The sequence below is a fragment of the Phyllosticta capitalensis genome, assembly GCF_038381095.1.
Source record: "Phyllosticta capitalensis strain CBS 128856 chromosome Unknown BKA78scaffold_4, whole genome shotgun sequence".
Classification (NCBI taxonomy): domain Eukaryota; kingdom Fungi; phylum Ascomycota; class Dothideomycetes; order Botryosphaeriales; family Phyllostictaceae; genus Phyllosticta; species Phyllosticta capitalensis.
Window position 1 is genome coordinate 1,899,085 of NW_027117442.1, and position 26,192 is coordinate 1,925,276.

Here is a 26,192-nt window from a genome sequence, read left to right on the forward strand (position 1 = left end):
AAATTCCTCTAAGAAAAGAATTTCCCCTTTTCTTTCGAGGGCACCTTGGTGACGGCAATCATGGGACGCGGAGCAGTTCCTCGGAGTTAGTCGAAATCGAAGCTTTTGTCGAAAGAAGGCGAATCAATGTCAAACGTTACGACGCACCACCGATTCCATGTCAAATTGAGCTTCTTGGGCAACTGATGAATCCTCAGATTCTTCCTCCGCTTTGCAGCTCCGAGGCGTCGGCACATCACTCTACGACTTCTCAACACGCGGAACCGGCCAAATGTGCCACGCGTTGTTCTAGAGTCGGCGGGCTCACCGAAGCAATCTTTGGGTCGGCTTACACAGCGCCGTGCCAGTAGTTGGCCCCTTGGTACCGAAGTTGCCGTTGGCAGCACGCTACAGGTCCTTGATTCCGCCATTTGGGCAAGCGATCTTGTCGTGTGAGAGTCATTGGAAGTAAGCACGTTTGGCACAGAGCTCCCCAGCGATAGTGATTTGGCTCCAGCGCGCAAAGAGATTTCTCTCGCTCCATGATCCGAGAACATCATTAGTCCTACGTAAAGCCCTCAGCTTATTTTACAGCAATATTCAAACTTCCCCATGCGCCTTTTCATTCGTGCAAAGCAAGCAACGACATAACACCACCCTAGCAGCCCTTGTAGCCCTTCTCCTGCCAAACTTTGACGCTCTTGATCAACAACTCGCCTCCCTTCTCCCAAGTAGGATACCACTTGTTCCGAGCGTTCCAAAAGTCTCTTGGAGCCGTCGTGGAGGAATCGACCCAAGGCTTGCTGTTGTGGCCATCCTTGAACCATCCGTTCGTGGAACCAACAGCGACGTTGATGATGAGGTAGAAGTCTTGGTCAAATGGCGCCGCATTGTTTCCTGTCGCCTGCCATGGGTTGACAATGCGAGTGCCGTTGGAGTCTGCGACGGGAAAGTGTCCACGCGTAAAGAAAGGTATGTCGAACTTGACGTACATGACCTGGATGATGCGCGAGTCGACGTAGGTGAAAAGGTATTTTTCGCTCCACTCGAGGCCAAATGTGTGGAAAGCATCGGCATAGGTACTGAGCTTGGCCTTGCGCTTGACGTTCGTCTTGTACCAGCCATCTTCACTGGTCGAAGGACCGTAATGCAGCGTCGACGATACAATCTCGTTGCCGCCTTGGGAGTACGTGTAGTTGTTGCCGCGTGACTCCATAATGTCAATCTCACCGCTGCGGGGCCAGTCTCCATACGTGCTGTTGACAGGCATCATCCATATCGCGGGCCAGAGCCAGTCGCCAGAAGGGAGCTTGGCAGTCACTTCTACTCTGCCATACTTGATGCTCATGCCCTTCATGGTGTTGATGCGAGCAGACTTGACAGGATTGACAATCGTGCCGTTGGTGATGTTCGTGGCCATGTGGCAGTCTTTGAACACGCCTGAAGTGCATCCGCCGCTACCGGTAAGATCAACTATGTTGTTCGTCTCGATCAAATTCTGGTCTTGCAGAGTCGGCTTGATGTGAAGCAGTCCGTCTTTTACGAACACATTTTCGTCCGTATTCGTCGTCACGTCGAATTGACCGTTTCTGCCAGATGTTAGCCCGAGCCCCAAAATTTGGACACACCAGCACATACCCGTATCCACCAGCATTGACCTCCTTCGTCCAAATTTTCTCATCCAGCCCATTCGTAAAGGTCTCGTCCATCACCTGGCAATACTCGTGTTCAATGACGGATCGCAGGCCGTCCCACACCAAGAATCCAGTCAACGCAATGCCAGCGAGAAGGCCGAGAAGAGGAAAGATTGTGATCCATTTTGCTTTTGGGTCTTTTTTCTCCTTCCAAGGCTGCTCTACAGTCCCCTTCTTGATTCTTCTCGATCGGAAGAAGGGTTGACGAGCAACGGCGTGGAAGTCATACAAGGAGGCCGTCGCAGAAGTCGGGTTGGATCCGTAGGGTGTAGCAAAGGGATTCGACACCGTGCGTCGGATCGTAGGAGCTGGTGTGATGACATCGCTTTCTGGTGTGCCTGGCCGATTTCCAGAAGCAGTCGCCGTAGTCGTCGCCGAGCTGGCCTGTTCAGCCATTTTGGAGCTGTCGCAGAAAGATGAGATCAATTGAGTTGAAGATGCACAAAGAGACTCAAAACAGCGAGAGAAGAGCAGGACTGCAAATCTTAGGGTATCTTGACCGAATAGAAAGGGATGGCAAAGCAGGCACGTAAGGCAAGATAAAGTTGGAAGAACACGCCTCCCGAGGGCCTCGACACTTGCAGTTTGGAACCATGATCCAGAGACGACTCGCCTCGCATCAATAATTCTCGGGTCGAGATGGAGCTGAGGTTCCTAAACCGATAGCAAAAGCAGCGTGCCTGCTCTTGTTGGTTTACATGGAACCGAGGCTCGCGGCTGAGAATAGTTGACATGTTGATAGATGCCGCATACGGAATTTCTACCAGCGGCTTCGGTGGTGGCGCGGCAGCCATAACCACTGACGCCAACTCGCCAGGCCCAGCGCAAAGAGTGTACCACGTTTCCACAGTTGAACTTGGAGTGACATTCGTCTGAGTTAACGCTGTATCTGGGATGACTTGGCCTTCAGCAAAAGCGACGCAACTGTAGAAGGCAATGAGAAAAGCTAACTGAAGAGCTCGAAGGTTGGATAGCACTTGACGAAGAAGAAGATTTTGCTGGAACAAGCGGCGATGATCTGGGAAGGCGCGTAGGCTGGCACGGATAGCTGCATGGGGCTTAGCGCCGCCTGTTGCCGGGTACGGCTATCGCACCGACCTCACACTCCGCAACCTGTCCACCTCAGTCCACAGCTCTCACCACCCAGCCACTCAATCATTTTGACCCTGATTCACATGCAGCCAACCGAACATCTCGACCTCCAAAATCTCCAATCTGATTGCCACCACCAATTTTGTGGCCTCGCCAAGACCAATCAGCTCAAGTGGCTATCCGTCTCGCAGCGCTTAGTTGCAGACGCGGGCTCAACGCGTTCTTGACCAAGCATCACGAACGACCAGGCTTCCCATTCAACCGTCAGAACTACAGGCGCTGATACGCCACCTCAGCTCGGCCAATCTCTATCATGCCGCCTCTCTGAAATATCCCAAAGGACCTCACCCAAGCTTCCAGTTCGCCTAGTGACTGCCAACCACGCGAATTGCTTTTGGTCGGCTCCATTCATCTCTTACTGGACGTCCTCGGACTCAATCGGGCGCAGCAACCGCTGGTTTGCGCCCTTGACAGAATGCCGCCGCCTAGAGGAGCAGTACTACCGCCTCCGTTCAAGCAGCGGGGACATGATTGTCTAAACTTTTGGAAAAATATCCTCTTCCCATTACGAAAGGCCGTATGTTCACTATGATCTGCGTAAGCTCTTCCATATGGGTCATTCCGAGGAGTTGAGAATGTATTTCGATTGGCTCAGGAGCTTTTGTGAGTGTCCAGCTTCGGTGCAAGCGTTCGATGAGTGCTACCAGCTCTGCTCAAACAGAGCGTTTGCCGTGGATTGTCGGCAAGAGCCCCACACCATGTGAAACGCCTTGGTGTTCCGGACCATATCGCTGATGTGGCAGTGAAAAAGATTCCAGGATGGAAGAGAGATCAGCGAAGACGTCGAATCAGCCGAGGGTTCTCCATCACGACCCGACCTTGGACTGCTGTGCAATAGGAACAGAAGTGGCGCCTTGACCCCCTCTCAAATACTGTGTCCTATCTTTGCATCAACAGTGAAAGACTCTCTTCAATGCGCACTCGATGTAAGGTTGCCGAAATCTGGCGCTCTGGCAGTTCCTTCCCTCAGTCCGCCAATGTGCCTTGAATGTTCGTTCGCCTATGGACAAGCGTTGAAAGCTTCTGGGGACTTCTTTGCATGACGATTGGACTGTCTTCAAGGCCTGCGTTTCGGCTCAGCTCGAAAGATCCCGCTGTGTCTAGAAGAGCGTCGCGACACGGAGGTTTGCTGATCTGACAGCAGTCAGCTTTGTGCTCCACATTCTTTGCTAAACCACAGAATCTTTTGGCAAGCCACTGGGTGTGTAGTGTGAGATGCAGTACTCAGCATGAGATCTGTAAGCGCCATTTGCGACTGGTGGCTCTTCATGAACATCGCTTGAGAGCATCTCAGCGGTGCCGGATTCATGCCGAGTCCTCGTCAACCTTCGAATTGACAGGGAGTCTAGCAGCCACGCAAACCACCAGCAATGTCGTTGCTAAACTTGGATAAAGATAACTTCGAGGCGGCGCGCAGTGTCGACGGATTTTACCTTTGTCCACTCCATGGATTCGCAGCTCCGGATACGCGCTGTAAGCGAGGCCCGACCAATCCAGGAAATAGACAGGGTCTCTGAATCATCCAATCAGCACAACGAGCATATCTCTTCGATTTTGGTCCAATTGGGAGAGCTGCAAAACGCATTTACGGCTTGTCCAACGGAGTTATGACCCGCACCAAATCCTGACACATTTCGAGAAGAATAGCGATAAGGCTGGCCTGCCATTCAATCCACCGGCAGTGTTTACACCTGAGCAGTCTTGCGAAAATGGGAAACGGAAGTCCACGATGCCGACCACTCGCTCCTAAATCCCGAGGCATCCTTCTTCTCGGGCCGACATTCAACATCCTGATACTAGGGCAGACTGAAAGGCAACCCGTGGAGTTTTGTCCGCACATCCCACTTCGCAAACTGTTGGAATAAGATTTGGAACAACATATTTTTATGACCCTCGCCGTGGATCAAGCGTCTTCGATTCAAGGCGATGAAGCTAAATAAAGGAGTTGGAGGACTTCGGAAAACTTCCAAGACGAGGACATCGTGGAATTGAGTTAGACGTCCTTCATGAGACCGTCACTATCCACATTTCGAAGTTCCGTTGGCCACATCTTGCGGTGGACCCCTGGTTCAGCTTTGCTTCAAAGTCAGATGACTCAAGACTACGTGGTCTACCAGGGCATGTCAGCTGCAAACCGCGTAGTGGTAAGCGAAGATGTCAAAGGCAAAAGCTCGTGTGAGGCCGGTGTGGGCAGCACTTGCGGCATAGCCCGCCATCTATCCGTACAGTATTGCTTAGCACAAAACAGCCTTCGGAACCAAGACCCGTCATTGCTTGGATGGTGATCGGAGTTGCCGAGCCTATCCCGGTCTTTGCTGTGCCAATGACGACGATTTGAGGCGGGCCTTGGGCACACTCATGTACAGAGAGGCAACGACTTCAGGAGCACCCAAGAAAAGGTACAACGGCCACTAGGGAACGGCGGGACGTATTTGTACAATACGACGTGGCAGTGTTGCAGGGATTCGTCGCCGTTTCCTTAACTCTTGGAGACTCCAGCTGGTTGCGTATGCTCGGCGAGCAGTCGTTGATATTTTTCTTTCTCTCTCAGCTCGGAGTTTTCGATGAGTTTCGCATGCAAGATTCCGGCACTTCCCTCGTGTTTCCGTGTCCTAAGGTCTTCACGGGTTCGAAGCAAAGTTTGCACCGCTTCTGTCTTATGGTCAAGGGATATCGGCAGCCGGCGGACTTCTCCATTGCGGGCCACTTCGATGAAACTGGATGTCTACGGTGAAGCACACCGTTTCTGAACCTCGTTTGATTACCTGTCAGTTGACCAATCTTCGGCTAGACAGATGTCGTACTTGCTGTATCCGTCGCAGCCGTTGCCGGCCATGCCTTGGGCCTTGTCGAAGAGCATTGTACCATGAGCCACAATGCGAATGCCTAGACCTATCCCAAGCGATAGGGTAGTCCCCAAGGACATTCGTGGCCGCTGGTTTAAGGTTACAACTTCAGTTAATCGGTCGTCTTCAATAGCTTGTGAGGCTCAGAAACAAGACTTGGTCTTGCCGTCACCACGCTAAAGAGACAAGCTGGGCGTTTCGCGTGGCTGCAAAAGTTTGTCTGGGAACAGGGTTACAAGAAGTAGCAGGGATGAAGCACCCGAATGACAACGGCTCGGCGCCTTTGTGAGCCCGGACTTTGGATTGGGAGACCGTTGCCGGTCCAGGCAGTTTTGTGGCCTCGAAACAGGAACAATTTACGCATTCCAGGTGGATGGTTATTCGACAAGGCTGAATCAACACTGACTGGGCGTTGTGCGCTGACTTGACAGATTTCTACAACCCTTACATCTTCAGTCACTGTCCTTTCGCCACTCCAACACTTCTACTCAACCCACTGATACTGGGACTGCTGCGCCAACTACCATCTTCCCAATGGAGCGCGGTCGAGAAAAGGACAGGGATCGCACGCCCCCTGCACCCTTAAACAGGTAGGATGCCGCGTCCCTAAACGGTACCTAAACCAGGTCGCCGTCTCCCTCTACTCAAACAGGCTTTCGGATCGACTGCTCAAGAGCCATGATCACAACCTAAAATAGCGTGGTGTCTCTACCGTTCTCGTGTAGGAGAGTTGTGGCTGTTTGATGGTGGAGGAGCAGATGACGACAGCGCAGGGCGGCAACTTCGCCAGCCACCACCCTACCCATAGGACATGGACGTATGCGGTACCTAACTTTATTTTTAGGTGTTGGAACAGAAGGGCCTTGCTGCAGTCGAAAATTCGAAGAACATCTTAAAGCGCGCCATTGTAACGGTAATATGTTTCAGTCCAAAGAAAAGTGCTCATCTCAATTCTCGCCAATTATAATCTGCTCAATTCCCGCTTTATCGGCCGCGTAGAGTTGCACAGGCCCGAAGATCTTCTTGTCTTACTTTGTGTGGTTGGGTGGATTATACCCTGGTTGTGTCTTAGCATTCTTAAGATGTTGACGAATTTCTACATTGGTGTAAGTATTCGTGAGAAGCGGAAGGTCAATCATTTAACACCAAAAAGGCTCTTTTAAGCGTGGCAGTTAACCATGCTGCTGCTGCTGGTTTCCGAACCGTCGGTTCATCAGGATGCACTGCGCAGATGGTGTTCCTACAGCCATTTACCGACAATGCAATTTTCCTGGACAACTACCATCCAAACTACGGAGGACCAGGCGTGAACCTTCAAACTGGAGCCCATGCTAAGGAAGAGTACGTTTATGATGGAACCAAGACTTCAGTACTCAGCACCGAGTTCAATTGGCGAACTGCGGCTCTGCGCAAACTCAGACCAAAATCCAACACGTTTTGCTCCGCGGGAGCTTTCTTCCCCGACGGCACTTTGATGAATCTTGCTGGAGCAGAACCAAACGCCAAAGATGGAATCGGCGATGGCTTTGATGCTATCCGGAGGTTTGCCCCAGGACCTTGCGACGGAGGGCAATGCACCACGGACTGGGTCGAGGGTGCGTCGAAGCTCCAGGCCAGAAGGTGGTATCCAACTGCAGAAGCTCTTGCCAATGGAGACATTGTGGTTGTGGGTGGCTCCAATAAAGGAGGACTGGTTGTCAATGAGGTTGATATAAACGTCCCGACGTACGAGTTGGTGACGCAGACTGGCGCTCCACCCGCGCCGGTCAAACTGCCGGTTTTGGAATTCACTGACAACGCCGACACGAACAAGGCGTACAACCTGTATCCAATTCGTAAGTTCATGTCCTGAATTGGATAAGGCGCGCGACTAATTCTGTCTCAGTGGCGCTCCTACCAAATGAAGCGAACGCCGACGAAGTGTTTACTCTGGCTGGCGATCAGGCCGTCATCTGGAACTACAAGACAGACAAGTTGGTCAAGACACTGCCGAATGCTCCCAAGTGGGCTCGCAACTTTCCATCGTCCGCAACTGCGGTTCTACTTCCTCTTTCCCCAGCCAACAATTACGCACCCACGATTCTGCTATGCGGTGGCAGTTCCGGTGACAAGCCCGCACCCAAAACGCTTGACGACTGCTACCACATCCAACCGTACGCGGCGCAGCCGGCATGGGAGCAAGTCGACAACCTCCCCAATGGTGGGCAAGTTATGACCGACGCCATCCTTCTTCCCGACGGAAAGGTACTGCTCATCAATGGCGCACATACCGGCTCAGCAGGCGGCTTCATGGCCGACGACCCAGTCACAGTTCCCTTGATCTACGACCCTTCCCAACCAGTTGGCTCACGCTTCACACCACTTCCCAAAGCGACAATCCCTCGCATGTACCACTCGATTTCGCAGCCATTGCCAAATGGTGAGGTGCTGATCGCCGGCTCCAATCCGTCCGTCGTGTACAACGCAGGCGGCAAAGTCTTTGGCAACTGGCCCAACTTCAACAACAACGGGAAACGCTCTTTCTTGCAGCAACAACAGCGCAAGGACTCTTCATACCCTACGGAGTACCGCGTCGAGATTTTCTCCCCCGACTACGTCGCCAGCAAGAACAGGCCCAAGATCACCCGCGCCCCGAACGAGATTGCGTATGGCAAGACGTTCGACGTGGCTACCAACGCCCAGGGTCAAAATGTTGTGGTACGTTTGATGGCGCCTGGTTTCCACACGCACGCCGTTTCGATGCAGCACAGGCTCGTTGAGCTCGAGATCAAACCGGGAGCGGGACAAGGCGAGTTCACTGTCACTGCGCCGCCACGGTCGACCGTCATCCAGGCCGGTCCACTGCTTTTGTTCGTTGTTGTAGATGGTATTCCTTCTGAGGGAGTCTGGGTCAAGCTTGCATAATTGGCATAGTGTTGGGTGTCCCTTTTCCGCATACCACCCAATGCATGAGCGTGATAGAGGGAGTAATTTGGAGCGCTTAGACAAGTACATCTCCTGTCCAAATGTGACAGTTCATTTTCCATCCTTCCAGCTCAAAGTGTTTGGAGTAATATTTGAGTCGACAAGGACCTCAAGCCGTGGCTGTCCACTTCTGACACTTGTTCCAAAGGTCGTGTGGTACATTCACCCGTCGGTTTCCCATCCATCCATCCATCCTCCTCCCATAGACACAAACATCGCATGTTCTTATACGCTCTTCTCTCCCATCCCCACTCCTCACACCCTCCAGCTCATCTTGGCGCCACGTCGACATTGGTCAGGCCCGCATAAGCATAGCGATAAAGCGCTCAACACACTTTCGGCGCCCGAAACTCTAAACCCAAAAAAGCCCCCAATACAGCGACGGCCGTCGACCGACACCCGCCCTCGTATCAAACCATAAAGATAGCAAAAGGCAACACCCCGCCGAGGCCATACGCGACCTTGCGCGCTGCAAGCAATCAGCTCCGCGGCTTCATGGATCCGCTGCCCCAGTTGGAGCTTGATGGGTCGAAGGTTGGTTTGTTTGACGAATTGACGTGCAGGTGCATGGTGCTGTGTGGGGTCATGCGAGAAACGTTGCGACACATGCGGAAGAGAATTTCGTCATCAGGAGTATTGGATCTTTTCGAAGATTGAATTGGGTTTGCTTTGCGAGATGGAATTCAAATTCTGTTGCTCCAATCCCCTTTCCTCGCTTCTGGGACACAAGAATATGGCGACTCGGATTCCTGAACGAGTACGTATCGAAGCCGTACCATCCGCACCAAGAGAGATCCCGTCACCAAGTCGCTTATGAAAAGCTTAGGTCACGGATCACTCGACTGACGAACAGAGATTCGATAGGCGATAACGATGTAAATTTCCTTGGTTTTTTGGGACCGACGGCTGTGTCCGAGAACTGATTTCGTTGTCTTTGCTTGGTTGTGTGCGCTATTCTGTTGATTAGTACTCATTCTGCGCTTTCAGAGCACAATTCGCCGTCCCTGCTGACTGCTACAGCAATTCGTTCGTCTCGGGAGGATGAAAAGGAGAAGAAAGCAGATGGGGACATAGGGCAATGGAAGATGGACACGCGCTGGGATTGCTGCGACTGAACGATGAGCCTTGTATCATTGGACTGGACTTTATAGGACTCCGAAACCAGACCATCTGTGGCCCTTTGAGACTTCCGGCTTGGTTTGTTGACCGTCTGCAGATGGGCTTCTATCGATCCAGAACGATGGTGCTAGCATGCAGAGGGAAAGCATAGCAATTTCTTTAATTGTCTCTGGATAAGTGAATACTTCGCATTCTGCAATGCGTTTGGAGCAAAACACTTTTACAAATTGGCAGTGGACCTGTCATCCGTTTGAATTCGATTCGAACTACACGAGGGACAAGCCAGACCGGAGAGTCAAAGAAATCAGGAGCGCTTACGCCGTCGACGCCTTGACAATGTCCTTGAGGTCCTCCTCCAAGCTCTTTTCCTTCAAGTCCAACTTCTCATTCCAGGTCGACTCCCAAAGGTTGTACGGCGTCTTCTTGCCAAAGACCGCCGGCAGAATGAGGTCAGTGATGGCGCTCAAGTCGCCCTTGGTCAACTGCGCATTGACAAACTTGGTACGCTCTACGGCATCGACCTCCTCGCGGATCGAGTACGTCTTGCCCGTAATCTTCTCTATCGCGGCCTTCAATTCGTTCTGCGTAGTTCGGTGGCTCTCGATGAAGATGTACGCGTTGGCACTGCCCTCGTAGGCCTCTGGCTTGGTCAACAGGCCGACCAGCGCGCGACCAATGGTGCGCAGGTTGGTCGAGCTGAAGCGAACGTCGCCGCCGTCCCAGCGGCGCATCGTGCCGTTCGCAAAGTCGAAACCCAGGAAGCCGACCTGCAGGCCCCAGTCGAAGAAGGGGCCAGTAATCAGGGCAGTCCAGCTGATGCTGCCTTGCTTTGTGCTCAAGTATTCGACCGTGTGGCGCTTGGGGGCGAGGATCGGGACCGTCTCAACCACCTTGGGGTCGGAGGTGTTGCAGCCAAATTCGGAAGGAATGAAGCGCTTCACACCGGCGGTGATGGCCGCGTCGATGAGGGGGGTTTGCGCGTCCGGAGCACCCACGAGCGAGACAATGGCGTCAGCGGAGGCGGATTTGAAAACTGGGACGAGCGCATCGTGCGTGTATTCGGACTGGACGACCTTGACGTTGGGCCTTGGGGGCAATGTTAGTTTTGGGTAAGAGATCAGCGTGTGGTTGTCATCGGGCGTGAGTGTCATGTATGATCTTTCGCGTAGGGCGTGCTTATCAGGGGGCAGCGTTGACATACGGGAAAGTTGCCTTGGAACCAGGACGCGTCAAGACAGTGACGTTGAGAGGAGAATCAAGGAATTCCTTGAGCACCGCGGGTCCGAGGTTGCCGGTGGCCTGGTGGTAAAGTTAGAGTCGTATACAGTAACAGCACGAATGATTTGGAGCTACTTACACCAACGAGAACGACGTTTTTGATCGGAGTGGCCATGGTTGTTCGCTAGATTATAGGCTGATTGGAAGGCTCGATACCGTTGAATGTGCTCGGGGGTTGTTTGAATGCTGTGCAGTTGTACTTCTGGGTGCCGTCTCAACCCGTCTATATACTCCCCGCCCCTCAGATCGCCCCACCTCGCCATGAGCCTCCATAATCGCGTCACGACCCATATGCCGCAGACCGCATCCCGACTGAGCCAAGAGACCCATCGCACATTTGCAATCAACCCCAGACATATTACACGGACGCTCACCGAAGCGCGAGCGAATGTGTTCAAGTGCCGATGCAGGAGCAAGCTTGTTGCCTGTTCGGGCTAGCGCGGGAGTCTCTGGCGGGGCGACGCACGTTGCTAAGCAGCGGAATCACAGCGCGCGTTTGCTAAGGCGGAGCGGAGAATCGCAAACGGAACGCCAAACATCCGAAGCCTGTGTGCTGACTCCGTTAACTACGAGGAGCCAAGAAATGATGAGAAACAGGGCGACTTTGAGACAGGAATTTCCGCGCAGCTTACTGGATCTGCGGAATTGCGCACTTCGAGTGTCATGGACAAGTTCCAAAGCCGTCTTGGCTCATCACGGCAACAACACGCGATAGAAGTCAGTGGAAGAAAATCGACCATTTGGCGCTCACTGATATGCCTGTAAATACACTCAAGCAGCTGTAACCATTTCGCTCTTTTGAAATCCCACCTGACCCTACAACTTCGACGCCGGTGTCGCGGAACCAGCCGAGGTGATTTCATTGTACAGCAAGCTGGACGATGTCAGTAACATGCACATATAAAGATTAGCAGCGGAGCTTACCTCGTCAAAAACTCTGCGTAGTCCTCTCCAGTTACCTGTCCCTCGAAATACTTGGCAGCCAGACCGAACTTGTTGCCTCTTGGAGCCTTGCTCTCAAGCTCTTGCGCTTGCTCCTTGAGCAATCGCAGGGCATAGTCCTTGTCGACCCTCTTGCCCTCCTTGGTGTGGACGCCGTGGCGCACCCACTGCCACAGCTGACTACGCGACACTTCTGCTGTCGCCGCATCTTCCATGAGGTAGTTGATGGGTACGCAGCCAATGCCACGCAGCCAGCCCTCCATGTAACCAAGACCGATGTTGAGGTTCTTGCGGATTCCCTCCTCGGTGATGGATCCGGGCACATTCATGTTCAGCAAGTCGTTTCCGGTAATGTTGACGTCCTCACGACGGACATGCATCTGGTTGGGAGTGGGCATGTGCTTGTTGAAGATTTCGGAGGCAATTCCTGCAAGTGCGGGATGAGCAACCCACGTGCCGTCATGACCAGCGCGCACTTCGCGCAGCTTGTCGGCGCGGACGTTGTCCATGGCAATGTCGTTTGCCTTGGGGTCGTTCTTGATGGGAATTTGAGCGGCCATGCCGCCCATGGCGTGGACCCCACGCCTGTGGCAAGTCTTGATGAGAAGCTTGACATAGGCGTCCATGAAGGGGACCGTCATGGTTACGGCAGACCGGTCAGGAAGAACAAAGTTGGAGTTTTGGCGGAAGCGCTTGATGACGCTAAAGATGTAGTCCCAGCGGCCGCAGTTGAGGCCGGCGCTGTGGTCGCGAAGCTCGTAGATGATCTAAACTATGTAAGTACACTTCTTCAGCACTCATTTTAGCGCTTACCTCGTCCATCTCAAAAGCAGCCATAATAGTCTCGATCAGGACGGTCGCGCGGATGGTTCCGCGGGGCATGCCAATGTAGTCCTGGGCCAGGTTGAAAGCGTCATTCCACAGCCTGGCCTCGAGGTGACTCTCCATCTTCGGCAGGTAAAAGTAAGGACCGGTGCCCCGCTTCACGAGCTCCTGGGCATTGTTGAAGAAGTAAAGACCAAAGTCAAACAAGCTTCCCGACATGGGCTCGCCGTCGACAGTGAAGTGCTTCTCCTCCAGATGCCAACCACGGGCGCGAGCGATGAGCGTGGGGAGAGTTCGGTCGGTGCGAAGCTTATATTCCTTCTCGCCCTGCTTGAAGTCGACCTGCCGCCGGATAGCATCGTACAAGTTGACTTGGCCATTGATCATGTTTTCCCATGTTGGTGCGCTCGAATCTGCAATTGTGAGCAAGGAGAAGAATGCGCATCGGAAAGATCAACCAACCTTCGAAGTCGGCCATATATGTCCAGACATCCGAGTTCAGAGCATTCACAACCATCTTCCTGTCAGTAGGGCCGGTAATCTCCACGCGCCTGTCGACCAAGCCGGGAGCAGGTGGTGCGCCCTTCCAAGCATCATTCTCCCGGATATGTCTGGTCTCTGGGAGGAAGTCGGGCAAATTGCCCTTGTCAAGCTCGACCTGGCGGATAACGCGGCGCTCGAGCAGGGCTTTGCGACGGGCGTTGAAAGTTCTGTGCAAAAGAGCGAGGAAGACAATGGCATCTCTGTTCAAAATCTGGCGCGTCTTGTCGTTCAGAGGACCGAGAATGTTGACGCCCTCGAGAACGGCAGCGGGGTTGGGGGTGTAGTTGGCCTTGGCCTGGGTTCCGAACTGGATCTGGGCGGCCATTGCGGCGGTTTGGATGCGATTCTGGAAGCTCTGAGACGATGCAAAATGGTCAAAGTTGATGGTAGCTGATCTGGATGGTGATGACCTGTTGATGGAGGGACAGAGGCACGCAACGGCAGAGGAAACGGAATGACGATGGGATAGTTTTATTCGTACGTCACATCTTTGCCTCGGATGAGGAGCCAGTGGGAGTGACTAACGGGTGGCCTACGGCGGATTGGGAAGCTCTTGGAGCTAGAGCTTCCTCGGGCGGAGGGGTCAAGGACCAAGGTGCTGGGCAGAAGACGATCGGCTTGTGATGATGGGGGAAAAACACCCGGCGACTAGTTCTTAGTCATCTATCCCGCTGCTACCCCGCTTGCCCACCACGGCCCTATCGTCCCCACTGCCTTCCCACTGCTGCACCTCTCGATCCTGCATACAGGCCGTTGCTTCATCCATTGTTCAATGCCATCGCCTCTTTTCATGCGAACCTTTTCTCTCTCACTTTTTCAATAGCATCCAATCTACCTGCCGCCATACTCAGCCGATGCTAGCCACCATCCCAAGCCTCAAGGCTCATTCTCCGGCGACTCCCGAAGATACCTCGGACGCTGTCGGGTAGGTCCTGAGCGTCCCGAGCGGACAGGCCCGTCTCCGCTGTACCGGCTTCTCCTCCACCTCCACCTCTCTCTCCTTGGCTGTGGCTGCATGCTGCTCGCCGCGTGTAATACCTCTTCCGATTGCGGACTGTATCCAGAGCTCCCTTCAGACCACAAGCCACGTCATGGTGCATATCAAAAGGATTCACATACCGAAAGAATCCATCAATCTATCATTTGAATGCCGAATACCGCATCGCAGTCCATAGCGAGCTTTCAGAGCGTCTTCGCTGTGTCTTGCTTTGGCCTGAACATGAGCTTTAGTCATTCAATTGCGCAAACTCTTCAAGCTATTGCAAAGAGAATTCTGGTTTGTAAATTCTCTCAACATTCATTCTACAGGTCAAGATAGGGAACCGCCGCGCTTGCTCCATTAGCAAACAAAATCGAGCAACACGCCCGCAAGACAAAAAGTTTCAAAGTCTAGAAATCCACAGGGTTTCGCACGACTATCCAAACTTCAGGCTTTGGTCCATCGTGGTCAGAGCAAAACTCGGTTACTGAGTTGTTTCATGGTACCTTGAAAGCGTCAGCGCTTAGCTGCAGCTGGTGTCCATTTTCTTCGCACTCCGAACTATTTCTTTGACACCAAATTACGCCGCAACGCAACATCAATCACAAGTACACCATTCACCACAAAATGAGAAAGCTAGTCCCTTACGATTTTGACTGAAGAATTCATTTGGCAAGCTCAAAACGTTATGCCGCTCTGTGCACAAGGGATGCGCCCATGAAATACGCTCCCGAGCGAGCACCAAGATCTCGAGCATGTCTTCCGGCTGAGACATTTCAACTATCTTTTGACGAGTATAGAAGAGCCCTGATTACCTCACAACAGGTCCAACGACAGCCGCCGAAAGTCCCCATATCTCAGCACTTCCCGGACTTTGCCCTGATCTCTCTCTGGTGAAACTCGCTTCTGCGTGCGATGCTCAAAGAGACAGAGTATCGAAAATAGACCGCTAAAATAGAGCAGAAACATTGACCAGTCACAGTCAAAATATGATTGTGGGTCAACATTCTAGCGCCAATGGCTTGCACTTCTGGACAGATCTTCGCGGCACAGTCGACGAACCTTTTTGGAGCTGTAGGCGACAGACGCGAACAACTGGACCGTGTTCCTCCATTTCCAATCGTTTTATTGGACAAATGCCCAGGCGCCAAACGCCATGCTCGTGAGTTGAGGCTCATTGCGATATCTGGGGATGATCCAATCGCTAACGCAGAGCAAATGGCGAAGCACCTTTTCCCGACCTCCTCGATTGATGTCTCCCCCGGCCTCTGCAGACTTCGCGGCACAGTACGGACTTACTTCCAGGTTGTCTGCGCGGCTACCTGGGTTCCTTGACGGACAAGACTGAGCCTGCCAGTCAATGGTCGTTCCTGATTGACTACGCGCTTCTAAGATTAGTCTTTCGAAAATCTTCTCTCGATTGGCAGACGCCTCCATCTAGACCACGGCGCAAGTCCACCACGGCGTTTAGATGGGAGATCTGATGCCAAATCCCTTCACTTCACGACACATAGGCGCCCGCGGAAGACGGAGGGCTTATGCGCAATCCTTGAAGCGACAGAGCAAAAACGTCCAAGAAAGATGTGTCTTCAAGGAGTGTGCGAATATAAGAAATCCACGGTCAACTCGGATTTTCTTGGGCCAGTTCTCTTTGCATCGTTGTTGTCGACATCAATTTCCATCATTCGTCAATCTTACCTGAATCATTTCGAGCGTGCCGGACATCTTAATATGCATTTCAGTCTCTTTCGCAAAAACAAACACTCGCTGCCGTCCGAGTCGCCTGATCGGTCCAAATACAGTCCTCTACACCAACAAGCAAATGCTCCGATAAGGACCAAGCCGAACTGTGATCCCAACGTCAGGCCGACTCATTCTACGCATCCTGTTGGTCCAATGCAGAATAATCGCGCCAATTTCATCCAAAATAGCGTTCACTATGCCGGACAGAACGATCCCAACCCTGGTTTTCGCCCGTCAGAAAAGAAGCAGCAAAGCCATCCTCAAAGCAGGAATCGCAATCCTAGGTCTGCCAACCCTGGGCCTCCTGTCCTCTCAGACGACCAGCAAGCGATGTTCTTCCAGAACGACAAGGCGCATTCCAAAGGACTGCTCCCCAAACCCTCTGTCGAGCGGGTGAACCAAAGGCAGCCAAGTTTTGTCCAAAGCCAAAATTCCTACCCGAAGTCGACTGCTCCTGAGGGTCATGGAGAGAATGATGTAGCAGGTTTTCTTCAAAGCAGCAAAATGTTCCCAAAATATTCTCCTTCGGGCCAAAAGACCGCCTACCAAGAAGTGCACGACAGAATGCTTCGGGAGAGGGCCAACGACATGAAGATCATTGAACGAAACAACGCCAAATCACCGCAAGAGCTATTGATCTGGCTGAAGAGTGAAAACCAGATCCATATGGACAAGCACAAATTTCGTTCTGGGTTCAATAAGATCAAGCCTTACATGAGCGCACTGATGAGCTTCGTGACCTTTGGAAGTGTCTTCACGGCGTTCGAGTCGACGGGTTTTGCATCCCTCGGTGTTGGGCTTTTTAAATCAACACTCGCGGTCAGTACATGTTCTGTCCAATATCTAGGGAGACTAGACAGCTAATAGCATACTAGGTCGCGATATCTCTCTGCGAAGCTTCTGCAAATATGGAAGACAAAATTCAGGTTCTCATTTCCAAAATTGCAATGGTGAACGAGTACAACAAATTAGCTGCGCAAGGACAGCTCGAACTATTGCACGAGGTACGAATGACCCCTCCTCTATTATTCTTGCAAGACGACATCGGCCACTGACGGCTTGTAATCACCAGCCCCTCGTGGAAGCCTACGAAACATTGTTTCAATTTTTCTTCAAAGTCTTCGACCTGCTCCACAAAGGACTCTTCTTAACCCGTGCGATGGCCGAATCCTCTGAGATTGCTTCCTTAATCACAACATTTTCGGAGAAATGTATGAATTTGTGTCGCGCAGGTGAAACCGAGACAATGGAAATGGTGATGGAGTTGATTGAAGCAACGTTCGGAAAAAGGTCAAAGGACGAGAGAAAGAGTAAGTGCATGCATCTATCCCCCATGGAATTATTAGATGTGCTGACAATCGAACTAGTTTTCAAAGCCCTGGGCGAAGGCAGACAGGCCGAGGAAGATTTCGAAGAAGCCATTCATCTTAAAAACCGCGCTCAAGAGGGCTGCGAGTGGATCCGCAGCACCCCCGAATTCCAGGATTGGTTCGAACATAACAGGACCAAGTTCCTTGCCATGTTCGGGGCCCCAGGATCTGGAAAAACGACCACTACGGCTTACGTCATTGAAACACTTCGAAACCGCCAATTATTCCGTGACAAAAGTCAAGAAGTTATCGTTTGCTCCTTCTATTGTCGAGACGATGAATTCCGAGACAAGTCGAAGAACATGTGGTCCAGCTTGTTGGCCCAAATTGTTGATGGCAGGCCCAGTCTTCAGGAGTGGCTCTTGACCGAAATTGAAGACAAAGAAACCCAATCAATCAAACCCTTGGAAGAGAAAGAAATTCAAGACCTAATCGTCAAAGCAATCAAAGACTCCAACGCTCGTGTTTTCGTAGTTCTGGATGGCTTGGACGAATCTTCACAAGAGTCCCGGGTCTCAATTTCCGATGGCTTGGAAAAGCTCTCTAAGGAACCACTCGTGAAGGCTTTCCTTACATTTCGTGAAGGCCACGAGATCATGAAAGACATGCCTCAAGGATGTGGGGAACTGAGGCACAGGAATACGCCCAAAGAAAATCTTGCGATTGCTCAACATCACGTCGATGCAAAGTTCTCCAAAAGTCGACTCGGACCCGAGTATCGAGAGCAAATCGTCCATGCGATTGCAAACAAAGCCGAAGGGAGCCCCATATGGATCCAAATGGTGGTGGAGAACCTGGGAGCGAAAACGTCTGGGGAGCTGTGGAAGGACCTCCAAATTATCGATCAGTTTCCTACCAGACTTGCTGAGGTCTACGGAAAGACTTACGACAAATTCTCCAAAATCCACGGAGAGGCGCCCTTAGTGCCGGCAATCCAGGCCTTGGCGATTGCCTGTCGACCTCTCACCATGCAGGAGTTGGCTGTGGCCGTATCCTATGTGCTCGGCAAACCACGCGATCAATTTCTCGACACCGTCGACATTTACTGTTGCATTAGACCTTTTGTCAAGATTGGGCACACTGGAGAAATTACCGTTAAGGGACTGCAGCCCGCCATCGTTCGACTGTCTCATCAATCGTTGAAGGAGCTGATCTTGACTCAACATCCTGCTGATTGGGGACAAAAGACGAGGACACATTTTCGGCGTGACTTGCCCATTGCTCCTGGATTGGAAACGATGTTAGCTCGAGCATGCATCACCCATCTCCAAGGAGAGGATTTTGGGCGAGATATTTATGACCGATCAAGCTCGCCGCCTCACACTTTGAAAAAGAAAACGCCACCGCCTTTCTTCGAGTACGCTGCTTCGTTCTGGGCACGCCATTTTGCCAACGCCGACTCGCAGGGCGCAAATCCCCTAGAACTTATCCCAGCATCCGCACAAATTTGTCGGCAGTCATCAGCACGCTTGCGTAACTGGACAACGATGTTCATGTCCACTTCAGGGTCGTCATTCCCGCCGAATCCAGACTTCCTCGTCATTTCAAGTTTCTTCAACCACGCCTGTAGCGTTTCCAGCATTTTGGACAACGGTCGACAGGATCTTCAGTGTTTACATTTGGCACAAGCACTGTACTGGGGGGGCCTGAGAGGCAGTGCGCGTTGCATCGGAGCAATTCTCGAACGCAAAGACTTCATTCGGATCGCGGACTGCAAAGTCAACGGCGAATCGCCGCTGCATGCTGCCGCGAGATCTGGTGACCGGATGTCTTTGGATGGTATACTTGACAGTCGACTCTTTGACATCAACGAAAGGAACCAGGATGGCCAAACTGCTATCGCCATCGCAGTGCAAAAAGGCCACGGGAATCTCTTCGATGATTTGTTAGATGATGGTGCCGACTTCAACATTCCTGATGATTCAGGGCGGACACCTCTCTACACAGCTGTTGAGAAACAACGCATGGAGATTGTTACAAAGCTTCTGTCCGAGAGTGGCATAAACCTCCTCCAAGTGGCTGGAGGTTATGGGAACGTCCTCACAATCTCCACAAGGCAGAATAGCCTTGAATCGACCAAGGCGCTCCTGAACTATCGAGGTCCTAAAAGCCTTCTCACCTCACCTCAGCACCTGACTATCGCAGACAAGTGGCGCAATACGCCACTTATCTACGCCACCATGCATGAGAATGTCCCTCTCGTGGAGCTCATCTTGCAATACGCCACGAAATTCCGGCCTGTCCCAGACCTCTACCAGTGCGATCTTTTCGGCACCAACGCCCTTGGCTGGGCAGCCCGTTCACGCAATCCAGCACTGCTTTCCACGATTGTTAGCTATGCCGGCGCACGCGGTTTTCACAACATCGACCATCTCGGCTGGAATCCTCTGCTGGTAGCCGCCAATTCCAAGAACAGAGATACCGTGCGGTCGATCATCAAACTTGGCGTGGACGTAAACTCGCGCTGCGCAGCTGGGCAGACTGCCGTCATACGCGCCGCGAGAGCTGGCTCTGTTGACGTGCTAGCGTATCTTAGCACGGTCAGAGGTGTTGATATGGCTGTGCGTGATCACAGTGGCGGTTCGGCGGTAAGCATAGCTGCCAGCGCTGGCCATGAGGATGTGGTCAAGTTCTTGGTGCAGCAATGCCGAATGGTGTCTGATGTCAATGTCGCAAACAATCACGGAGAAACGCCCCTGGCGCTCGCAGCTTCTGGGGGTCATCTTGGCGTCATGAAACAATTGGTCAGTTTGGGGGCCAACGTCAATGCGGTCGACAAGGAAGGCCGGTCAGTCCTGTCGATTGCCGCCAGTCGAGGTCAGAAAGACGTGGTGAAGATGCTGCTTCAGCTTGTAGATCCAAGAGATGGGCGAAACAGAGTAAGGGCAAGAAGCGCGGTCGACCTTGACGCCAGGGACAACACGAAACGCACCGCCCTCTCTCATGCCGCTGAAAATGGACAGGTGGGAATCGTGCAGCTGTTGGGCAAAACATCTTCACGAAACGTCAACACTCCTGACGCTTGGGGCCGCACGCCACTGTTCTACGCCGCTGCTAGGGGCAAGCTGCAAGTTGTCGCGATGCTGTTGGAGGAGTTTCGAGCAGCATACACCCAAGACAACGACGGACGAGTGCCGTTGGATTACGCTGCTCGTCACGGCTGGAAGCAAGTCGTCAGCTATTTGAAGTCGCTGAAGGCGCCCGATTCCGAGCCACTGATCTCTTTGGATGACGCTCCCGTTCCTACTATGGATCCGATCTGGCGGCCTTTGGAAGAACGTCTTGAAGAGAGTGTCAAAGTGAGTCGATGAGAAGTTTCAAGCATTCCGGAAAGAAAGTAGGGCTTAGTGCATATTTTGACGACTTGGAACGTCATTCTTTCTTCCGAAATCAATAGGAGCAAGCATGACCCAATTAGTGTCCAACTGCAGCAATTTTCGTCCTATCTTCGTCTGATCTACTTTACTTATGGTATCATACTCTCATTGACCTGCATGAATGCCAATACCGATGAAGAAATCTTACCCGAAGAGGGGATGACGGAAGAAATGTCAACTCTATGATTATGTTCCGAAGTTACTCGGCTTGGCACATAGTGCTATATCGGGTTTATGAGTCGATGTGTGTATTCAAGCACCGCTACGCTACCTTGTAGATTGAATTCTCCTTTCAGTCCACTTACCGCGGTCAATGATATCATTCTCTTATAATTGGCTACAGCTGGAATGGCCATGGTGTTCCAGCTCGCGCTTGGTTCGCGGCACAGTTGCTCGCTAGGCTGTCTGCGCAATTCGTCGAAGCAGCTCATCACCTATCATTAGCCGAGCATCGATATATACGCGCTTGCAACATGGCCTCTATCATGTCAAAGCAGTTGATCACCAATCGTTAACTGTGCATCGATGTATACGCGCTTGCAACAACGAGTTTGAGTATGTCCGTCCAGACTACGATGCCGGTCCACCATGGCGCTTATGTTGACGCCCTGATAAGAGAGTCGATTCGTCAGACTCATAGTATGCGTGACTTTGATTTAAGCCGTGCTGTTGCCAGTCTTTCCGCCGAGGACGCCATCGTTTGTCTCTTCCACTCTGGCGACTTTGAAGACAGAAGCACCCTCAACTATGCATTTCAGGCTACCCAGCAGGACTTCCATCTCTTCTCGTCTTCAGGAGAAGGTTTGTACAAATTGTCACGCAATTTGGCGGATGTTGACAGTTGGTGGATAGGACTCAAACCTCGGGACTCCACCTACGTTCCCTGCAACGCGTCGACCTCGTGAATTCAAGAGGAAATGGAGCGATTCCCAAACGGTTGACGACTTGTGGACTGCCGCCTACGAAGACTCCCGCTCTGACATGTGGTACAAAAGTCCACTGCTCGTGGACAAGATTGAGAAGAACTCGGCCAGATTCCCCGCCGAGCTTCTCGACTGGCTTGCCGAGACAAACATCAAGTGCAGCAAGCATGACTTTCGCAAACGTTTTGAGAGGGTTCGGCCGTGTGGGGGTGGTGTTTCTGCCGACTTTGACCATCCCGGTGGACTCTTCGACGAAGGAAAAGGCGCACGACGGGATCTTGCTCTGTTGAAATCAGCATTTGCGGTTCGTAGGCGAGATTGTTTGGCAGACTGAAGACTCCTTTTGCTGACGAGATCCTGAAGCTTTCCATTTGTCTGTATGACCACTCCTCAGACGATTTTGATGGAACAGAGAACATCAGAGAGTTGCTTGAGGGTTTACACGCACTGCGAACATACGGGGATGCGAAGAAGGGCCAAATTCCCTCCCAGAACGTTTACATGGAGGTTTACAATGTAAGTTGGCAATCTTGATGAATGCATCTTCTCTGGAATAACCCGAATCACTCCTGCTAACACCAACAGCAAACTCGAGACGCTTACGAAGGCTTGTTTGAGTTCTTTTTCCAGGCCCACGACTTCGTCCAGGAGCGTCATTTCTGGACAAAATCTCCTCCACAAGACGCCGAGATTTGGCAAGTCACCCAAAGATTCCGAGACGACTGTGCTGCACTGAGCCGACGTGCAAAAATTTTGCAGAACTATTCCGACGACGATAGTGACGATGAGCGTCGTCTGACAAGCCAATTTTTGTTGAGCATAGACACATTCGAGTTGCCTCCAGGGGACCCAGACTTTGTCGACATCTTAGAGTAGTTCTGGGAATTCTCTTTTCGTCAAAGACGTTGTTTATGGGGCTGATTGTATGTATCCAAAAGTCCAAGCTCAAATCTTAGCTCTTCGTGACATGGTATCCTTCTATTGAACGTAAAGATGTCGCGACTCCATTACCACCCTCCACCAATACTGCTTGCAAGCCCAGCCACTCTCTCCACGTCGCTGACCTTGCTCTTCTTGCCGACGTCGCTTTCGACCTTTCTGTAGCTCGTCATTGTCAGGGTGTCGACGTCTATCCCTGTGACCCGTGCCCAGTGCTCTAGAATGTCGTGGATGTGCGGCGCAGAGATATCTGCGCCTGCTGCAGACGGGTTTGATGTCCCATTTTGATAGATCGATTTGAGGGATGCAGGAGCGGTGTCGTCTGTCATGCGTGAATCAACGTCCATGGCGTCGTCCAGTGCCGTGTGGAGATCGCTCATGTCCACATCGGTACCTTTCGCACCATTGTGTGTTTGGAAGCCGTCCATCTCGACATCCTCGCTTTCTTCTTCATCCTCCGATCCTGAAGACATGGAGAAGTACGCCTCATCGACCTTCGCCAACCACTCCCTCTGCTCTTGTGGTCCGGGCTTAGCCTTGACTGCCGGCGCCTCTTGTGCTTGGTCTTCCATTCCATCTGGTTGAGCATCGCCTTGCGTTCGCAGCTCCTCGAGCTCTCCGACTTTGATCTGACCCCCGCCATTCGTACAACCTCCAGGGCACGCCATGACCTCCACGTAGGCATAATCGCCTTGTGAATCACCACCTCTTCCCGCGGCGGCGCCACCGCCGGGTCTCCTTGCGCCCCCTCTCACAGCGGCGCCAGGCAGTCTGCTTGCTCGAGCTGGCTTCAGCCGCCTGACCAAGTTTTGGATGTTACGGAAGCCGTAGAAACGTGCGCTCTTAATGATGGTCGAGCCGTCTGCCGCTCGTAAAATGTACTCTACGACATCGGCATTGCGACCCCGCTCAGTGTGTACCGAGGAACGAGGATGTTGCGCGGCAAATGTTTGCATGATGTGGTAAAGGTAGCCACCAGAAGGGCCAGCAGCCGCGGGGCCATTCCGGGTCCGACGACGTGGAAAAAGAAACGTGTCAATGGTGGGGTCGGGGAACCGAGGACGGTGCGAGCGAGGCAAAGGAGCACGAGGGAGATGGGGGAAGAAGGTGTTACGGGACTGGGCGAGCATGAGGAGCTCGCGCGCAGTGATTACGCAGTCGACGTCCCTGACGCTGCCGTCTTGTGACTCAGAAGGGGGTAGCCAGGAGTCGGAAGTGAGTTCAGAGCGCGAGGCTTCCAACTTCTTGTCGAAACAGGGCATGACAGCCAGATGCCACACTTTCGAAGGATGGATGCCGTACTTGCGGTACAGTACAGATTTGATCAAAGTTCCAGCGAGCGCCTGCGGTGACTTCATGCGGGAAAGATGCGGAAGGACGTAGGGATGAGTTTTCTCCGCATAACATATCCATCCGGGGCATGCTGATGTAAGGATGGGCTTCTTTGGCGCAGAGCTATCCGTCGAGGACTCTGAGAGCGAAGACACGACCTCATCCGCGGCGAGTACAAGTGCTGCCTCTCGCACTGTATTCGTGTCGATGACCCAGGTGAATCCGCTTCCATGGTTCCCCCCACTTCGCAGACCATAGGGCCCACTCAAGAGTTGCTCGACCATGTGTCCCGCCTCTAGTTCATTGACGCCGTACGTAGCCGCGAGACTGGCGCGCGCTTGTGGACTAACGCTCGCGACGAATATTCTCCCTTCTCCTGCCGAGTCACCCACCCCATTCGGTGCGCCGCTTATCCTGTGGTGTATCCCGTTCGCGCCGTGACCATTCTGTTGTGCGAGCCATGGCAGCGGCAGCTCTGGATGTGCGTCTAGCGTGTTCAATACTTCGGTGTGCGACTGTAACGAGACGAGGACAGCTTCCGCGGAGGTGACACAGCCGGAGCAGGCAAGGCAGTCTGTGAGGGAGATCTGGGCGGGCGGAGGGTTTGCGGCGGCGACCTTGTCTTCTGTTGTGACTTCGTAGGCATTCTGTGGCACCGTAAGTCGTGTGCTAGAGGCGAGAGATTATCAGATCGTGAGAGCTCACCGAGGCTTCTTCGTTTTGTGTCGGCAGCGTTTCAATCGGTTTGATGCACGCGACGCCGGGCGATATGAAATCGTTGAGATCGTCGGCGGATAGGATTGCGCTCATGTTGGAGTAGGCTCTCTTTTTTCTGGAACAAGAATTCGAGCAAATCAAAAGCGCAAAGAGGGGTATCGTGCGTGAGGTGAGTGTGTAGGAAGAAAAAGCAGCGCGAAAAATGTATGTACAGCAAAGCGTTCTGCCGTTAATAATTGAAGAGGACCGGCATCCGTCATGGCGCAGAGCAGTGGCGGCCGAGTTCGGCCTATCGATAAGCTCGTTTTGTCAGCATCTTCTCCGCGGCAGCGCCAGTGCCCTTCTTCACCGCCTGCCAAAACCGGCTCATAGGGCTTCGAATCACGGAGCGCGTCCACACCTTTTCTTCTCCGCCGCTATCACTTGTCAACCATCCAAACACGACCCTGTTGACTCACATCGCTCCAACGTTCCTCCAAAAACAACACTCTCGACGCCAGCACCATGTCTCAAGCTTACCAGCCCCCTTCGCAAACCGCGGCGACCGGCGCCGGCTCGCGTCCGACCTTTGAGGAGACCATCAAGCCTGTGCATTACGTGTGCGGCGACTGCGATGCGCGAGTGACGGTCAAGCGCGGCGAGCAGATCATGTGCCGCGAGTGCGGTCACCGCGTGCTGTACAAGGAGCGGACGAACAGGTAACTCTCACATTGAGGCTCGAGCGAAAGCTGCCGGCAGAGGTCTCCGTTGGTTGTGAGAACGTAGAAAAAGAAGCAGAGCATGACCATCGAAGAAGGACCAGCTGCCCTGCAAGCAAACCAAAGCCTTTCAAACAAAATCGCTAACACCATTCTTACCACAGGATGGTCCAATTCGAAGCACGCTAGCTCAACATTCCCACCAACATCATGACCTTCATATACCCACATATTCGACTCTGGCGACCCGATCCAAAACTCCACAATCCCCTGTCTCAGGCCTACCTGCTGAGACCGACCGACCACTCCGTTCTGCCATGCACCGAAAGACAAGGCGAAAACGCCATTTGAGCTCCCCACCACCGGTCACCGCTCGCCTGAGAGATCAGACACGAACGAGCAAATTCGGTGCGTCTAGTCTTGTCTGCTCGAAAGCAAGCCGGTCGCTTGGGGGAAGCGCTTGGGGCGTTCTTTGATTTTGGAAAAAGTTGGAAGGAGTTTTGGCATGGATGACCTGGCGTAGCTTCTCAAGAATAGATTGACCTTCAACTGCTACAAAAGTCATCTTGCGTTCAATGTGCACTCATCACAGGCAAGCAACAATAGGCCCAGAGATCCGAGGTTCTTTTTTATACCATTTATGTGCCTAGAGAGCTGGAGAGACTTCTACAAATCGCCTTCAGTGCCATTCCGTACCATACCATCCGATACCGCGTCCACGTTCGTTCGACTTCGTCCTTGATCCACCATTGCGTACGCTTTGCACCCGCGA

General features: G+C 52.6%; 7 protein-coding genes across 7 annotated transcripts; 3 read left to right on the top strand and 4 right to left on the bottom strand.

The window, feature by feature from the left end:
• Positions 1-637: 637 nt before the first annotated feature.
• Positions 638-2,069, bottom strand: BKA78DRAFT_249956 (glucan endo-1,3-beta-D-glucosidase; the record flags this gene model as incomplete). Its single annotated transcript, XM_066884519.1, has 2 exons — positions 638-1,568; positions 1,618-2,069. The coding sequence occupies 2 exons, from the start codon at positions 2,067-2,069 to the stop codon at positions 638-640; spliced, it is 1,383 nt and encodes a 460-aa protein (XP_066745625.1).
• Positions 2,070-6,753: 4,684 nt separating this feature from the next.
• BKA78DRAFT_352095 (glyoxal oxidase N-terminus-domain-containing protein) lies at positions 6,754-8,575 on the top strand (the record flags this gene model as incomplete). The annotated part of the gene is made up of 3 exons (XM_066891289.1): positions 6,754-6,777; positions 6,825-7,506; positions 7,557-8,575. 3 exons carry the CDS (start codon positions 6,754-6,756, stop codon positions 8,573-8,575), a joined length of 1,725 nt encoding a protein of 574 aa, XP_066745626.1.
• Positions 8,576-9,986: 1,411 nt separating this feature from the next.
• Positions 9,987-11,283, bottom strand: BKA78DRAFT_120650 (uncharacterized protein). The gene is made up of 3 exons (XM_066882421.1): positions 11,112-11,283; positions 10,956-11,053; positions 9,987-10,840 (listed from the first exon to the last, which is right to left on the bottom strand). Exons 1-3 carry the CDS (start codon positions 11,145-11,147, stop codon positions 10,069-10,071), a joined length of 906 nt encoding a protein of 301 aa, XP_066745627.1. The 5' UTR covers positions 11,148-11,283; the 3' UTR covers positions 9,987-10,068.
• Positions 11,284-11,849: 566 nt separating this feature from the next.
• Positions 11,850-13,938, bottom strand: BKA78DRAFT_120627 (malate synthase). Its single transcript, XM_066882420.1, has 3 exons — positions 13,262-13,938; positions 12,788-13,212; positions 11,850-12,741 (listed from the first exon to the last, which is right to left on the bottom strand). Exons 1-3 carry the CDS (start codon positions 13,665-13,667, stop codon positions 11,953-11,955), a joined length of 1,620 nt encoding a protein of 539 aa, XP_066745628.1. The 5' UTR covers positions 13,668-13,938; the 3' UTR covers positions 11,850-11,952.
• Positions 13,939-21,346: 7,408 nt separating this feature from the next.
• BKA78DRAFT_120715 (uncharacterized protein) lies at positions 21,347-22,505 on the top strand. Its single transcript, XM_066882422.1, has 3 exons — positions 21,347-21,612; positions 21,664-22,038; positions 22,098-22,505. The coding sequence occupies exons 1-3, from the start codon at positions 21,559-21,561 to the stop codon at positions 22,266-22,268; spliced, it is 600 nt and encodes a 199-aa protein (XP_066745629.1). The 5' UTR covers positions 21,347-21,558; the 3' UTR covers positions 22,269-22,505.
• A 236-nt stretch (positions 22,506-22,741) lies between these two features.
• BKA78DRAFT_331088 (iron hydrogenase) lies at positions 22,742-24,815 on the bottom strand (the record flags this gene model as incomplete). Its single annotated transcript, XM_066889848.1, has 2 exons — positions 22,742-24,652; positions 24,711-24,815. 2 exons carry the CDS (start codon positions 24,813-24,815, stop codon positions 22,742-22,744), a joined length of 2,016 nt encoding a protein of 671 aa, XP_066745630.1.
• A 319-nt stretch (positions 24,816-25,134) lies between these two features.
• BKA78DRAFT_312037 (uncharacterized protein) lies at positions 25,135-26,035 on the top strand. The gene is made up of 2 exons (XM_066888265.1): positions 25,135-25,420; positions 25,585-26,035. Exons 1-2 carry the CDS (start codon positions 25,227-25,229, stop codon positions 25,607-25,609), a joined length of 219 nt encoding a protein of 72 aa, XP_066745631.1. The 5' UTR covers positions 25,135-25,226; the 3' UTR covers positions 25,610-26,035.
• Positions 26,036-26,192: the final 157 nt, after the last annotated feature.

Coding starts and splice junctions, on each gene's coding strand:
- BKA78DRAFT_120715 (XM_066882422.1), top strand. CDS start 21,559: ATGCATTTCAGGCTACCCAGCAGGACTTCCATCTCTTCTCGTCTTCAG. Junction 21,613..21,663: donor CTTCTCGTCTTCAGGAGAAG/GTTTGTACAAAT, acceptor GTTGGTGGATAG/GACTCAAACCTCGGGACTCC. Junction 22,039..22,097: donor TGTTGAAATCAGCATTTGCG/GTTCGTAGGCGA, acceptor GAGATCCTGAAG/CTTTCCATTTGTCTGTATGA.
- BKA78DRAFT_120650 (XM_066882421.1), bottom strand. CDS start 11,147: ATGGCCACTCCGATCAAAAACGTCGTTCTCGTTGGT. Junction 11,054..11,111: donor AAAACGTCGTTCTCGTTGGT/GTAAGTAGCTCC, acceptor CTTTACCACCAG/GCCACCGGCAACCTCGGACC. Junction 10,841..10,955: donor GGTTCCAAGGCAACTTTCCC/GTATGTCAACGC, acceptor ATTGCCCCCAAG/GCCCAACGTCAAGGTCGTCC.
- BKA78DRAFT_312037 (XM_066888265.1), top strand. CDS start 25,227: ATGTCTCAAGCTTACCAGCCCCCTTCGCAAACCGCGGCGACCGGCGCC. Junction 25,421..25,584: donor TACAAGGAGCGGACGAACAG/GTAACTCTCACA, acceptor TTCTTACCACAG/GATGGTCCAATTCGAAGCAC.
- BKA78DRAFT_120627 (XM_066882420.1), bottom strand. CDS start 13,667: ATGGCCGCCCAGATCCAGTTCGGAACCCAGGCCAAGGCCAACTACACC. Junction 13,213..13,261: donor ATATATGGCCGACTTCGAAG/GTTGGTTGATCT, acceptor TCACAATTGCAG/ATTCGAGCGCACCAACATGG. Junction 12,742..12,787: donor CTGCTTTTGAGATGGACGAG/GTAAGCGCTAAA, acceptor TACATAGTTTAG/ATCATCTACGAGCTTCGCGA.